General features: G+C 35.4%; 1 protein-coding gene across 1 annotated transcript in view; it reads right to left on the bottom strand.

Moving 5' to 3' along the window:
• LOC127832450 (SRSF protein kinase 3-like) overlaps window positions 1-17,823 on the bottom strand; it is a 51,114-nt gene that overhangs the window by 33,129 nt on the left and 162 nt on the right. Inside the window, exons 2-3 of the mRNA XM_052357921.1 lie at window positions 17,670-17,760; window positions 25-131 (exon numbers count right to left, since the gene is read on the bottom strand). Of these exons, the coding sequence (XP_052213881.1) occupies window positions 25-131; window positions 17,670-17,760 (198 nt within the window). The remainder of the gene's footprint in view (window positions 1-24; window positions 132-17,669; window positions 17,761-17,823) is intronic.

Below are 17,823 nucleotides of genomic sequence, written 5' to 3' on the forward strand. Positions count from 1 at the left end.
GTTTATTAGCAAGTTTGTGCCCACCTTTGCAGTAGTCTTTTGGATCTTCTTGCTCGTCATCATCAGATCCCAAGATCTCCTCTTCCTCCTCCTCTTCATCATAAGGTTGGTAACATTTGTTAGGGTCGGACCTGAACATGACAAAGACAGGGATTTAAAGTGATATTATGGGCATTGTTCACTGTTGAATTGAGCTGAATAGAATTAACAGGTCAAAAGAGTTAGTTAAAATGTGGTTTCTGACTAATTATCTGCAACCCATCTTGCTACCAGTTGTTCATAAAAAATATATATAATGTTGGATATTTTACATGACTAGTGAGTCCTCTAAGCCGAAATGATCCGTAAAACAAAAGAGTGTCTTTGTGCCGTATGAACGAATCTGCACTAAAACTACATTTAGATTCACATCGTAACTCGAATCATTTCTGTCGTCAGTTGTCAAAATGAAAGTACGGTTGATATTCAAAGAAATTATTTTTCTCTTTCCGGGATATTGTTTAAGTATTTTGATAATGCATTTACAAATATAAGTGTATATGAAGTGAAAACACCAAAAATAAACAACGGTTGCGATAGACACCTATAAACTGTTAGATGCCCATAATATCACTTTAAAAAGAGTTTGAAAACTAGTCAAATGTTTGAACCCGTGCTTGAAAATTTCAGAGGTCAAATACATTGTCCAAGGGGTAAACTAACGAAGCAAAGGATGATTGTGCATGTGCATACTAGTTAAATTATCTGTAAATGTTTCTTAGTATACATTTTTATCAAATACTATATGATTTAACATATTTTGTATTATATAGGATACACCTTTGACTTGGCTTTCCATTCATATTTGCATCAAAATGATGCAATGAAGATCATTTGCAGGAGTCAAAAGGGAGCAAAATTTCAAAAGGCTTGCATCAAAAACAGTATTCTGCTTCAATTGAAATCTATGTAATATATATTTTTAACACTTATTTACATATTCTTTCAAAATGTAGATGGATTCAAATAAGATCCTTCCATTGAATCATTTAGTGGCTCAACCATTCTACTGTAGGAACCAAACCATTTGAGCATTTGCAAAAGCAAATACTGGAGTATGTGCATGAACCATTTGCATAAGTCTGGAATTCATTTAAGCAAATCAATAGTTGAATAGGAGACAAGATGCATCCAAACTGCTTGAATTACACGAAAACCACTATTGATTTAGAAATACACATTCTTTTTCAATTCTTTATTATTTTTGTGGAACCTCAGCTGTTTTATTTGACAACAAGAAATGTGTTTGTCAAAAACACAATGCCCCCATTGTGTTGTTTGAAGCCATATAATTGACCTTTGACCTTGAAGGATAACCTTGACCTTTCCCCACTCAAAATGTGCAGCTCCATGAGATACACATGCATGCCAAATATCAAGTTGCTATCTTCAATAATGCAAAAGTTATTGCAAAACTTTAATCAAGGTTAAAGTTTTGGGACACACACAATAAATGACAGACAGACAGACCAAAAACAATATGCCCCCGATCTTTCGATGCGGGGGCATAAAAATTATAAGGAAATTAAGACTTCTTCAACTCCAATTATGTACCAGTACATGCTTTGTAAAATATGACAAACATAAATGATGTACGGAACACTCTTTGAAGATATGGGTGAACAACTTGTTCAATCGATTCCATCATGTATTGTCAGGAGACATCTAGACCTAGACAGCTTATAAGTTGGAAACCACACAAATATTTCCAATTTTGTCTCCAAACATACAGTTATACAGCTGTATCTAGTTTAACAAGAAACCGTCGGAAACGGGTGATGTTTTTTTTGTCACAATATTGCACTATATATTCAGATAAAAGGACACGTCTAGTAGTTGGGGGGACAAGAATTGCACTATATGTACAGTTAATGGAAAAATTCAAAGGGCCATAACTCTGTGAAAAATCATCCAACCAGAACCCGCTGATAATATGCACATCTCCTCTTGGTAATGAAGCTACCCATAAAGTTTCATTGAATTCCGGTCATTAGTTGCTGAGAAATAGCCCGGACAAAAATTGTGCACGGACGGAAGGACACACGGACAGACGAAGCGGCGACTATATGCTCCCCCCCAAATATTTTGGGGGAGCATAATAATATAAGATAGACAATTTTTAAAGAGATCCATTTGTGAAACACTATGCCCCATGCTGCCCTTTGAAGCCAAACAGCAGCTATATTCCAATTGAAAATATCATGATAAAGTTAGGGTCCATTAATTTTTTGGCAAACTTATGGGCACTGGACTTCAGAATTTTCTTTATAATAACACTCACATTGTTTTCCATAACGCTTTCAGATACCGTCCAAGTAACTTTGTCAAATAGCGAAATACAAAACTGACACTTTCAATGTAAGTCATGTAGGTAGACTCGCATCAGCTATATATCTGAAAGCAATTTTTCTAATACCTTGAAAACGGTTATTAAAGAGAACATTTAAAATGGTTATTATAGAGAACATTTTTGAGTCCATGGCCCATAATTTCGCCCAAAATCAATGGACCGGAACAAACTCACACTTCATCTGAAAGTTGTGTACGTTGAAAAAAATAAATATAAGGTCAATATCTGAAAGTGTTTAGGACAAAAGTCCATAAAATGAAATACCGCACAGACAGAAGACTGATATATGCCAACCTACTGGGAGCATAAAGAAGGTTACTCTCATTTTTTATTGTTTTTCAAAAGTAGTAACACTTAGACCTTGATATCCAGAAAACTTATGAAGTTATGTGATAAAAACTGATTATACATGTACAATACAAATCTAGTTAAATTGACAGTCAAGTTGCAAAATTAAATCATTTTATAACAATATTTATAAATAACACAGGATTGAGGCCTGTTCATTAACTAGATTTACAATGACCAATGATCAATAAATTTTCACGCAGCTGATACTCAAAAGAGATCTTAGACAAGAGATCAAAAGGATCTGAAATGTGTCTGGTTTGTTTGTTCCCACAGATCAGCCCATTCGAGTTTAAGTCTTTTAATTATAACAAAGAATTCACTAAAAGTATTATTTTTTTATAAAATGACATCAGCTTATTGTTCTGTGTTGATTTGTGTGTTGGGGTAACATACTACTAAAGATGATAAAAGTACTTTGAATAATAAATAAACTTAGGTATTTTAGGCTTTTTCCTGGCAATTTGGAAAAAATGCAGTTTCAATATTGGGAATTTTTGCGTGTGAAATCAATTGATTTTGGAAAAACTTATTAAATTTAACTCTTTATAACAATTCAACTTGTAAGAACAAATCATATTGATTATAGTTATATATTTAGTTACATGTAATTTAAATAAAAGTGAGATACAATAGTAAATTAGTAATCAGACACTTTTCCCCACACAAAAAAAAACAACGATTTTTATCCCCACGCTTTTTGAAAAAAAGGTGGGGATATTGTGGTGATCTCCGCCGTCCGTCCGTCCGTCTGTCCGTCCGTCCGTCCTGGCCACTATCTCCTCCTACACTAAAAGCACTAGAACCTTGAAATTTACACACATGGTAGCTATGAGCATATGTGCGACGGTGCACTATTTGGAATTTTGATCTGACCCCTGGGTCAAAAGTTATAGGGGTTGGGGTGGGGCCGCGTCAGAAATTATCACTCATTTTTTTAGGTTATTTTACATTTACTTCTTTATTTCAACACCGATTCACTTCAAATTGATACTGGACCTCACCTATGACAATACGGTCAATCTCAACCATGCATGGCCCCATTCCCAACCCTGGGGCGCCCCGCCCACATAGGCCACACCCACCAAAAATTTCCATTTACTATAATTTTTTCATTTCTACACGGATTCACTTCAAATTGATACTGAACTTTTGTTATGACATTAGGGTCAATCTCAACTATGCATGGCCCCAATCCCAACCCTGGGGCGCCCGCCCACATAGGCCACACCCACCAAAAAATTCCATTTACTATAATTTTTTCATTTCTACACGGATTCACTTCAAATTGATACTGAACTTCTCTTATGACATTAGGGTCAATCTCAACTATGCATGGCCCCATAACCAACCCTGGGGCCCCGCCCACATAGACCACACCCACCCAAAATTGCCTTTACTATAATTTCTTCATTTCTACACCGATTCACTTCAAATTGATATTGAACTTCTCTTATGACAATACAGTCAATCTCAACTATGCATGGCCCCATTACCAACCCTGGGGCGCCCCGCCCACATAGACCACACCCACCCAAAATTGCCTTTTACTATAATTTCTTCATTTCTACACCGATTCACTTCAAATTGATACTGAACCTCTCTTATGACAATACGGTCAATCTCAACTATGCATGGCCCCATCACCAACCCTGGGGCGCCCTGCCCACATATGTCACACCCACCCAAAATTGCCTTTTACTATAACTTCTTCATTTCTACACCAATTCACTTCTAATTGATGATGAACTTCTCTTATGACAATACGGTCAATCTCAGCTATGCATGGCCCCATTACCAACCCTGGGGCACACCTAGGTCAAACATTCGGCGTGGGGATACGCGTCGGCCTCTGCCGCGCCATTTCTAGTTACATTTGGATTTTTTTATTTTACAATTTTGCTTTGAGAATGGGTTCATTTAACTAACCTGCAGATATACCTGCAGGAAACGACCAGTATTTAATTTTGAATAGACTTTATTTTGGTTCATGTCCATTAAGTTATAAGAATTGGTGCTTAAAGTTATACACGTACAGGTGGTTAGCTTGTGGCTATGATATTAGTGATTAAAAACATCATTTTGAATGAAAAAATAATCAAATTATAACGGAAAATCAACTTCTCTGAAAAAAAGTTCACTATCAAATATACATGTATATATATATATATATATATATATATCAGGGATCATATTTTCCAGCAACATCAATCGGTCTGGATTTAAATGGGGAACGTGTCCGAAAAAAAAATTATACGAAATTATGACAAATTACGTTAAAATATATACCATTGATTTTGCCATTCATGAAGAGGGTATAATAATGTTCAAGTTAAATTGCCTTAAGCATTTTTTTTTAAACGGAACATACGAGTTTTCTCAATTGGTTTTATCATTAGCTATTTCATTGTTGTTTCGGTAACTGTTTTATCTGACTTCATCGTTGTCAATATTATTAATCTGTGTAAGTCTATACCGATGTTTTAAAACATTGTCCACTCGACAATAGCTTACAAACATGCATTGAATCTAACAAATGTCTGTGGCAGACTGTGAGTAGGTTGGCTACTGGCAATAATAAAACCAAATAGTTGAAAAACAATTCGTGTAAGTTATAGTTTGTTGTCGAATAAACCACGGCCGATAGTAAAGATGCGTAGGGATTAAATCACGAGTGCGAAGCCCGAGTGATTTGAAACCACGCATCTTAACTTCCGGTCGTGGGTTATTCAACAACAAACAATAAAGTACACAAATTATTTCGATTCTAACACGATTTTTACTAAGATTTATATAATGTATATTATTTTTATTGTGTACTATTTTATGTGAAGTTCCGCCCATAAAAATAACTTTCGGCTGTTCTGTCAATCAAAACCGCAACTTTCATTCATTTATTGCCGGATTATTACGCTGGTGGAAAATGTATCGGCATGTTTTGTTTAGTTACAGCGCATGCTTTCAGTGTATAAGGTCCGCCCACAATTATTGCAGAATATCCGATTTTCTTCTTTGTTTATATGAAAGTTTACTGACTGTATCATGCATGAAATGCACAATTTCCACGAGGATAACATCGAGGTTTTAATCTCCAAAGTAACTGTCAACGATTTTATCGTGGATGAGCACACATTACTGACCGATTAGTGTGCTAGGTATAAGCCAGTGAAATTATCGATTGATATTGACACTGGGTTATTCACGCTTAACTAATACACAACCGCGCGAATCTTCGTTGTTTGGCGTCATACGCTGATACTAGTCGGCTGACGTGCAATAGACTGGTCCTGACCAGTTTAGAGACTGCAGTGAATGGTTTATCACACCTAATCGAGATAAGAATGTAATTAGGGTATGCTAGCATGTGCACTGCGTAATCGATTTCATGACATGGGAATTTTAGCAAACAGAATCGGACCGACTCTTTGGGATTTTCAATCGGTCTTTCATGACCCCAATCGGTCTAGGACCGACAAAACCGAAAAAAATATGATCCCTGATATATATATATATATATACCGGTATATATAACAAGGTATTCAACCCAAAATGACTCCAAAACAGGGTGCATTACTTTGAAAAGCCATTACTTCGTCAATTGTGCTGCGATTTCCACGAACTTGGTCTTATTAAATGCAGAAATGAATTTTCTTTCTTGAAATCTACATATCTTGCAATATTTAAACAAATGCTGGGTCAAATTTTAAGAAATAACATAATACACAAATCGCCTGACCTACTCGTCGACGATCTGCCACACGCAAACCACCTGTGATATTTGTTATATTGCATTTTAACATAACTTAAACTCCTCTTTTCGGCACTTTTAGACACTATTTTCACACAACCAATAGACATCTATAAGTTCCCCCAAAACTGAAGAAAAAACATACATACCATACTGGACACATTAAATTGTGATTTTTATCAGTACTTTCAATAACACAGCACATGAGGAATTGTTCATTTGTGCCTTAAGAAAATCCAGGCCTTTAACAAATCACAAATATATCCATGAACCGTGGTTACCCGCTTTATTCCCTAAACACTCCAAAAAGCTGAAGAAGTCACTTTCAAGCCAATAGTCCTATGAATGGGAAACGCAAGCAGCAGCATCTTTCAAACAGCCGCATGAACATTGGAAGAGCACACAACAAAATCAATGTTCGGTAAGACCAATATCTAACTTAGAAATACAGCAGTTTGCTCAGGAAACAATGCTGACAATAACTCAAGAAATTCTGAATGATCAAGATTCTACTAGACAAAAACCAATATGCCTGTACAAACACATATTATAAACAGACTCTTTAACATGACTGCTGAGCATTGATTTTAGGAAACTGTCTGGGAATCTCTTTAATGCCTAACCTAACTTCGTGTTTTTTCCTCACCGTTTTGGGAATTGAACCAGGGTCCTTTGGACCAGTAAAAATTGTCTCATCAGTGCTATAGATAACAAGCGTATTTGCGTTATTACGCAATTAAAATAACCCAAAACGTAATTGAATTCAAAACAAAGCGTACAAAAACGCAAATACACATTTAATAATGTAATTCCCGTAAAAAACCTTGCATCACCAAACGCAATTCTTACGAACACCAGGCATATTTTTTAGACTGGTTATTTTCCGTACCAAAATGTACCAGATTGTTTATATGTCGTCTTTTCCAGCAGTTATCAATCGTTGGGGTATTATTGTAATCATTCCTAGACCCGTCCAATTTCTACTTTCATTTTCAAGGTATTCGACTCAAAATGACCCGAAAACAGGATGCATCGCTTTGAACAGCCATAACTTCATCAAATGTGCAGCGATTTTCACGAACTCGGTCTTATTCAACGCAAAAATGAATGAACTTGGATCAGAAATTCAGTTATTGTTTGTTGTTATGTACAGGTACCTTTTTGAATTCCATTTGTATAAATAATATAGTAACCTTAGTAGATTTTTATTATATTATATATATGTCATCAGGGCCCTTGTTTTGAACGTTTTTGGGGCCGAAATTCGGCCCCATTTCCCCCTTAAAATAGTATACTTTTTTTTCCATATTTCAGCTAAAAATCCCCCCCCCCTACAATTTTTATTTTTTATTTTATACCTATGTTGCAAGCTGGTATCGTGCTATTAACCTTTGATAAAATGAATATTTATGTAAAATATATTAAAATATAGCAATTTAAAGTGTTCAATGTTGGTGAAAAGATCATCTAAGATTCCCCTTGTCGCCCAAAACGACACGAAATTCCCCCCTCTAAGGGCTCTGGCCCCAATTCCCTAAAGTGAAGCAAGGGCCCTGGTCATTCCCTAAATTACCCAATTGAGTTAAAAAACCGGGGGTGAAAAACCCAATTAAGCTCAAAAGTAGGGGGTGAAAATTTTTGCTAAAACTATTGAATTTACAAAAACCCTATTGTTGTCAAAAAACAGGGGATGAATTACCCAATATACCCAAAAAGTTATCTATAGCCCTGTCTCATTGTTTACATAATTGAGAAATTTGGTGTTGTTGTTTTTGCTCTAACATATTGCCAATAATAATATTTTCAGAGAAATAAACTAAACGCTGAAATTTTTCATTAACAATAATTTTTGGGAAACCTTCAAAATTTAAGGAAGTCATTAGGGAAAAATATAACCTTTTTGAGCTTGGAAGATAACCAAAGAAAACCAGAATTAATACCACAGTTTATATCAAACTTGTGTGCTTATCAGCTTAGATTTTCTATAAAATTAATAGAGCAATCACTAAGACAGTGATTATAACACCTACATATTGTAGGACCTTTGAGATAGTTATGTTGTTCTTGTAGCAAATAATACAGCATTTTTCCTTACCACTTTGGGACTGGTGCCGGGACCAGTCAAATTGGGAAAATAAGCGTCGTTTTCATCAAAATTGGGAAATTTATTCATTATGCTCAAATCTTAATAAAGCATATACTAAACTTAAACAAGAGGGCCTGAAAGGCCCAAAGTCGCTCACCTGAGATTCAAAGGAACTGAGCTGTTCTGTGCAGCCCAAGATGTCATTAGAACAATATGTTCTTACCAACTTTCATGACTAGTGAACACCCTGGCAGCCACGTTTTTCAACAGACCAGAACCATTTTGATACACATCCAAGATATCATTTAAACAAATATACTTACAAAGTTTCATGAAGATTCATAAGTTAATAGAAGGAAAAATGCCCCGCCCACGGGTGGCCATGTTTTTCAAGCAACTGGAACCACTTTCGAACTTGTCCAAAATATAATTGGGACAAATCTTCTGACAAAGTTTCATGATGATCGTACAATAAATATGGCTTCTAGAGTGTTAACAAGGTTTAACTATAGCTATAAAAGGAAAAATGCCACGCCCCTTGGCGGCCATGTTTTTCCACCAACCAGAACCGTTTTCAAACTCATCCAAGATATCATTGGGACAAATCATCTGACCAAGTTTCATGATGATCGGACAATAAATGTGGCCTCTAGAGTGTTAACAAGGTTTTACTAAAGCATAATATATAGCCATATTAGGAAAATAGCCCCGCCCCCTGATGGCCATGTTTTTTAAGCAACCGAAACCATTTTCGAACTCATCCAAGATATTATTATAAGGACAAATCTTCTGACCAAGTTTCAAGAAGATCGGAAAACAAATGTGGCCTCTAGAGTGTTAACAAGGTTTTACTATAGCCATATAAGGAAAAATGCCCCGCCCCCTAGAAGCCATGTTTTTCAACCAACCAGCATCATTTTTGAACTTGTCCAATATATTATTGGGGTGAATCTTCTGACCAAGTTTCATGAAGATCAGACAATAAATGTGGCCTCTAGAGTGTTTACAAGATTTTACTAAAGCCATATGAGGAAAAATGCCCCGCCCCTTGGCAGCCATGTTTTTTTAAGCAAACGTAACCATTTTTGAACTCATCCAAGATATCATTGAGACCAATCTTCAGACCAAATTTCATGAAGATTGGACAATAAATGTGGCCTCTAGAGTGTTAACAAGGTTTTACTAAAGCAATATAAGGAAAACTGCCCCGCCCCCTGGCAGCCATGTTTTTTCACCGATCTCAACCATTTTCAAACTCGTCCGAGATATCAATGAAACAAATGTTTTGACCAAGTTTCATTATGATTGGGCAAAAATTGTGACTTCTAGAGTGTTCACAAGGTTTCTCTATTGCCATAAAAGGAATACTGCCCCGCCCCCCTGGCGGCCATGTTTTTCAACGGACCGGAACCATTTTTGAACTCAACCAACATATCATTTAGACAAACATTTTGACAAAGTTACATGAAGATTGGGCATCAAATGTGACTTCTACAGTGTTCACAAGGTTTTTCTTTTTTTTGACCTAGTGACCTAGTTTTTGACCCAGCATGACCCAGTTTCGAACTCAGTCGAGGTATCAATGGAACAAATGTTCTGACCAAATTTCATGAAGATCAGACAATAACAGGGCTTCCCCTGGATCAAAAATGTCTTTAGCCAAAGTTGCCTTTCTTTGGCAAAATTCTTCTATTTTTGGCTATTTTTAAGTTTTGATGAAGAAAAAGTAGTAGCCAAATAGAATTATCTTTAGCCAAATAGAACAATTTGTAGCCATTGGCTAATTTGGCGAATGGCAGAGTAAGCCCTGAATAAATGTGGCCTCTAGAGTGTTCACAAGGCAAAATGTTGACGACGCATGACGGACGACGGACAAAAAGCGATCACAAAAGCTCACCATGAGCACGTTGTGCTCAGGTGAGCTAAAAACTGAGATTTCTGGTTTATATTATATTTATCATTGAAGATTAATATATGGACAAAATAAAATACTTGCATTTGCCACCCAGTCAAATATGACATTCCTGTATTTGAATTCATACTTAGAATTTAGAAATCAAAAGTAAACGCTGCTATGTACATGTAGCAATGATTAACACCTTTTATATCAGATAAAAGTTGTATCTAATATAATGTTTCATAGACATTTGAAAACGTCTGAACAAATATCTAGTACTTGTGATGTTAACATGGACGCGAATATGCACCTGTGAATCTGTACCTAGTTAGAGGGCTGCACATACCAACGGCTTTTTTGTTTATTTTCTTGCTATAATACTTCGAATTATTCGCCGCCATAGTTGCTATTTATTCACGAAAATGTGTCGCGTTTTGATTAAGTTTCCCCTTCTCGAGTACAGAAGTATTCAGACAACAGAAACCAATTGATATATCGTCATCAACACTTTCTGCGGTTACTTCCCCTGTTGGTTAACAAGCATTAATTTTACTTTTACTCTATTTTCCTGGTAAAACAAAAGAGTAAACATCGCCGATTTTTTTTCCTGTAAAATTGGGAATTTTTTTAATTTGAATTGGGAATATTCATTTTTGAATTGGGAAAAATTGTTAAATTGGGAATGGTGCCGATTTACGGTACTAACTTTACATAGAGGAAAAACGCTGTAATAATGGAAAAACGCTGTAATAATATCTTACAGGTCAACATATGTGCTGTGTGTATGTATTCCTTCAAAGTTTATAGCATACAATTAGTTGTTCAAATAATTGTTGTTCACCTGTGACCTCCTTCACCATTAAGTAGCCAAACGATTCTTGGGCACAACACAGTTGAATTTAAATAAGTGATTATGTGATATAAATTTCAGTAAATTTATGAAAACATAATTATCGACCATTCTCTTTTGTCAATTCATTGTTGCATACAGACTTTAGAATCCAAACAATAACCTTTACCTTGAAGCGTTTTGTTTAATACCCAAGGCACTGACTGATGGCTATCATAACTAGAGCTTTGTCACAGACGTGACGTATACCCCCACATGCTGTACTGACACAGAATATTTTGCATGCTGTCTTCACAAAACAAGAGAAGGTAATTTATGGCGATTTTTAAGAATCATAATGCCATTATCATTTATGGCTATTTACACCTTTGAACTCTTGAATTCTTTCACATGACACGCCGTCCAATGAATGTGAACAAAATTAATGTACAGAGTAATTTTAAAATCTCACAATGAACAACATAGTTATGGCCCGGACAAGCTCATTTATGGTCATTTTCGTCCTTTGAACTCAAAGTGTGACATTGACCTTGGTGATATCGACATAATTCTTTCGGGCGACACACCGTCAAATGATGGTGAACAAATGTGTCAAATGATTTTTAAATCTCACAATGAACGACATAGTTATGGCTCAAACAAGCTCATTTATGGCCATTTTTGACCTTTGAACTCAAAGTGTGACCTTGACATTGGAGATATCGACGTAATTCTTTCACGCAACACACCGTCAAACGATGGTTAACAAGTGTGCCAAATGAATTCAAAATCTCACAATGAACAACAAAGTCATGGCCCGGACAAGCATTTGACCTTTGAACTCCAAGTGTGACCTTGGAGATATCGACGTAATTCTTTCGCGCGACACACCGTCCCATGATTTTAAACAAATGTACCATGTCATTTTAAAATCTAACAATAAATGACATAGTTATGGTCTGGCCAAACTTTCGGTTTAAACCCATATTCAAACTTGACATAGACATCATCTAGATACAAGTTTGGTGAAGATCGGATGAAATTTTCGGGACAGGCAGACCAACAGACAGACAGACCGACAGACAAAGTGACTCCTATATAGCCCCCATTACCAGTAACGGGGGCATAATAAGTAAGTCACATGTTTAAAATGAATGACTGAGAGAAAAGTCAAGTTAAATATGAACTTTGTTTAATTAAATAATTGCAATAAAGGCAGGAAATTTCCACAGGTCAACAGTTTTGGCTGCACATAATGGCTGCACACCATGGTATTATAGCCACCAAGGTGAATCTGCCATTAAGAACTTCTTCACAAGTCTAATTTTCTCTGTTGAAGTCTTGCACTAAGGATGTTTAACATGTGATAACATGGGTTTTGGATTGCTTTGAGCAAAAGTTTATGGCTACAGTTGGAATACAATGCAGGTGGCAGCCTAAAAATCTTTAAATAAGAAATGGTCAACATTGCAAATACTTGTTTGGAATCGGTTTTCATTATCCTCCGGACACTGCATATTGAGCAGTTAAGAATTTACAAAACTTCTTAATTTATGCAAACAATTAAACCATTAACGATTTATTTTACCTCCTAACATTTTGCATAATTCCTGTTAAATTCATGTCAAAATTCTTTATTTACAGCGTGGTTAACAACCCAAAGTCGATTTGTTCATACACACCCGCAATAACATGCGTGTGCTTACCTTGTATCAAAATACTTGTCACGTTCATTTAAGTCACGCTGGAAAGAGCACTCGATTGCAATAGGCATTCAGGCTTTTTCCGCCCTATGCCACGGGTCCGAAATTCGGCCCCATTCCCAATGCAAATCTGGCTGTTTTTTTCCCAATTGAAAAAAAAAATTCCCAATTCCAAAAAAAAAAAAAAAAAAAAAAAAAATATTTTTTTTTTTAACTTAAAATATATAAGTTAACCTGATCCGGTGTAGAAAATAGAAAGTGTTGCATAATTAAATCATCTGTTGCCTTGAATTTGTTTTAAAAACTGTAAAATATGTTAATGATTATTTAAGACTTTCCTTATTTTCCTCAAAATCCGGCGCTTCGCACCTTTTTTTTTACCTCAAAAAAGGTCAGGCCTTTTCCCCAAATTCAGATTAAAAAACCTGCACTTATCTCACATGTTAATAATACTTTGTAAAATTTTAATAATAAGTTATCAAAATAGTCGTTATTTACCAGTTAACGGATTCTTTGAAATATAAGAAACACTATTTACATGCAATAATTTTTCTCAATTGAGCCAATTTTGCGAATAATTTTTTTCCCAAAATGGGGGTTTTCACGACGCGAAATTCCCAAAATTCCAGTGTGGCATATTCCCAAAATGGAGCGGAAAAAGCCTGGCATTAGGCAAAAAAAAATTAATGACTGGACACATTTTATACAAACTTAAAAACTATTTAAAAGATGATTAAATTAGCATCCAATCAGGACGGGGGTATTCCCGCTAGACATGTGTAAAACATGGGGACATCTGATGGGATGTGCAGGGACAATTATTATTTTCAAAATCAGGAGAAAGTGAAAGAATTGTTTTTTACCATTTATCAAGCATGCACTATTCATTTCGATTATTTTAGTTGAGATAATATGTTAAAATGCAAATAGACTTGTTTTTCCTAATTTTGTTTGTGTTTATATTTTCATGCATAGTTATGTAAGTAAAACAAAATAATAGGAGTGCATGCATGTGACAATATCACTTGGTTCTTAATTTAAACAAAATTATCGATACCAGGACATGATGGAACAGGGTTTTACATTCATGTCAAATTTAATGGGTCCCTAGGACTCTAATAAATAATTTCAGGGGTCCTGTCAATAAAAATGAGATTCCCATTAACTTAGTGATTGTATTTAGCCATGACTCCGGCAAAAACTTTCGAGCCTTTTTAGTGGCAGAGGGCATTGTTTCAGTCCCAAAGGAACCTTGCACTTGTTTGGCTGATTCTGCATCTTTTGAACTCGTTTGAAAGAATGCTTGTAGGTCACCTTGTTGACATATTTGCAGACGAAAAAGGGAATATTTAAATGCATGCCATTTGAGTTACAAGCAGCAAATGTTAGCTAAAGAAACTTCAGCTTACAGTTTATTAAGTATTGACAGACATGTACGCTGAAGCGAACCCCATATCAAAAGTCAACCAGAGTCATAACATATTTATGTCACACTATAAATCAAAGACAGTTCATTTTCTTGGATACGTTTCTACATATATAAGTGAATGAATATAAATTACTGCATCGGGGTATATTTTAAGGTTCAAATTGTTTCAAATGCATCTTACAATAGATGAAAATAACTCATCAGCATGAAATTCACAATTTTTACGCCATTTTCGCTTTGACACGTGACGAGTTTTCATTTGGATACTTTCGGATCGACCTTGACATTTTTTGCTTAAATTGTAAACATTACTTTTGTTCTTTGACATCTATTATTTGTGATTAACAACTTATGTCTGGTGGATTAAAAGACTGATTTCAAAGTGAATCAGATAATTATAAAGTATTTTTACTTTGATTTTGTATTTACACTACAATTTGTTAACAAAACAAGCAAGAATAATTTAAAATACCGGAAAATGTCATTCTGAATTTGAAAACACGTGAGCACATGGTATGTTACTATAAATAGAAATACCTTAATTACTCTATGTTTTCGGACACTTAATTTTTTTTTTTCGTGTCCAAAAACTTAGATACGAAAAATATTCATAAAATACAGATGTCCGAAAACTTAGAGTCAAAATTGAAGTGTCCGAAAAAAAGCGTCAATTGTATCAACGACTACCGGTAATAGCACGCTCTTGTAAAATACCATGCCGTATAGTATAAATTACAGTTATGTATGTTTGCACTGCATTTTTAATAATTTTAAATGCTTTATTTATTTGACAGAAAGTTACTACAAGGTTGTACTTTGACCAACGAGTTCAAAGATGAGCATGTGATATATACCGATATTGATCGCTAGTATGAACCTGTATTTAATGCAATAAAAAAGCAAACAATGAATTCTTTGTTTGTTCATTTCCGATAGTTGTTGTCTAACACCTTCCATTGTTCGTAAAACTTGCAATAGGGTGCATCACACTATGAAGCGTTTAGTATATGTCACAGTTATTTTACTGAGAAGGGGTAGTACCATTGAGGTAGATAATTTAACTGTTAATTGGCACTACCCCTGCTAATTGTCATAACGCTTATGCTATCGGGCGAAACCATTGTTTCATACCAGTTTACAAAGTTATTTACCCAATAACGAAAATGTAATGGTCCGTTGCCCTCAGGCATGCATCTGCCATGTTTTATGTTAAACCCCATGATCGAAATGTCATTAGATTTCGAAAACAGGAACGTAATTTGGTGAAATAGCGCTGTAAAATATACTGTCCGAAAACTTAGAGACATTAATTATGGACAAAAAACTTGTGTGTCCGAAAATTAAGAGTAACAAAAAATATTTTTTTTTGCTAAAAAAAGGGGTGTCCGAAAACTTAGTGTCCGAAAACATAGAGTAATTACGGTAATGTCATACGAAATCTCGGGAGATTCGCATTTCTAGAATGTCTGTTTTTCTCGATATGTTAGAGCAAAAAAGATAAATTTCAAATGTTTAAAAGTATTTTGTGAAAGAAAATTACAGTTAAATGTAAAAATTGTCTATCTTTCGGGTCAAGTGGTTGATTTGGGCCAATAACTGCATTTAAAAGCTGCTTTGTTAACTGTCAACTTTTCGGGAATTTCTGGTTGACTTACCTAATGGTTTTGGTCCATAACTTTAAAGTCGCGCTGGTCAAAAATAATAAAAAGCAGGGGTTTTCCTCACTTCATTGGGAAGAGGCCCTAGCCTATGGATTTTGGGAAGAAATTGCTCATTTTGGGAAGAATTCTCCCTTAAATTACTGCTTTGGAAAATGAAAAAGCTTGTGTAAGTTAGGACTTTGGGAAAAACTGCATGATTTTAATGAAATTTTTAATTTGGAAGGGGCCTTTAATAGGCCCCTGTTATATAAGGCTGAAAACCCCTGAAAATCGCCTTCATTCATTACTGACAGCTGGACGTCCAGAATTACACACTTTCATTTTGGGGTGCTATTTGTGAAACTTTTGGCTGTTTTGGACATACATGGACATTTTCATCAAATAAAAGGTGTTTTATCATAGATGGACACTTCCTGCTGTCAACCACAATGACATATGTGTGCATTGTTTGATCTTTTATGCTGTTGCATTGTGCTATTCAATACACCTGTGAAATCATTGTTGGATACCTTTTCTCTTATTATATATATAAGGACCAAAAAATGTGTTCAAGTACCTGAGGTACTATACAGGAAAAGCACGGCTACATTCTAGTCCATATAAACAGACTCCCAGAGCCTTTGATAATTTTTGCTATGGCGGCTGTGGCAGTCCATATACACCCCTTCATAACATGGGTGCAGTTCAGCGCAGCGAATCCGTGCGCTTCACTAAACAGACGTCTTTCGAGACAAATTTAGGAAAATAATGAATAAACTTCATAAACATGTTAAATTTACCTGAATGGCAACCTACGGATGTTATCCTTTGCATGCACCCTATAAAAACACGACGATGTTTCAACACACTTTTCTCGCTGACATGTTAATGTTTAAATTTGAAACAGTGTATTCTGTATCAAATACCACATCGTTATTGACTATAGGCTGGAGCACATAACCCGACGTGCAAAATATTGGTGTACTGCGACCTAACCAATATTGGGTCAATTTTCCAATATGGCGGATACAGCGTACAAAACAAAACCCAAGTCAATAAAATCAATTATTTCTTGCTTTAATGGTACCGTTTGGATGAGTTTGTGGTTAAGATAGGTAAACTTTAATAATTTCTTGCAGTTTCAGTGTTCCTTAACCCTTGCATTGTTGATAACATTTTGCACCCATGGACAAGAGAGAGCGCATTGCAACTCTAAGCAGCGCATTGGGCTATAAAGCTTAGAGTTGAATTATTGCAACTAGGCTAAATTCATGACTATTTTAAAAGTACTTTGTTTTCAGGAATTTAAAATCTTCTTTGGCTATCAGTTATTAATGTTTCATCCTTGATGGCAACACAAGGAGACATGGAAAACGTTTTTTTGACACCAAACTAATCTCAAAATGGACATGTGTTTACACTTGAGTTGTGTCCCTTTGATAACAATAACATTTGAACAGTGTTCCAGTTTGTTTTGTAAAACATGTCACCTATCCATGGCAACAAAGAAAACGTGTAAAAAAATATCACGTTCAAATGTAAAGTAGATAACAAATAAAATGGATGTTTAAATCCTCGTTACTGCGTCGGTGTTACTTACGATCCTCTGCTAGTGGAATCTTTCTTTTTTTCGTCTGTTTTGAAACGAGTCTTCGCCTTCGAACGCTTTTTACGGGACTGGATGGCAAGAGCTGAAATAAAACAACCGAACTGATCAGTTTGTTGACTGTAATTGACGATTGTAATTGTCAATT

The sequence above is a fragment of the Dreissena polymorpha genome, chromosome 5 (assembly GCF_020536995.1).
Source record: "Dreissena polymorpha isolate Duluth1 chromosome 5, UMN_Dpol_1.0, whole genome shotgun sequence".
Classification (NCBI taxonomy): Eukaryota; Metazoa; Mollusca; class Bivalvia; order Myida; family Dreissenidae; genus Dreissena; species Dreissena polymorpha.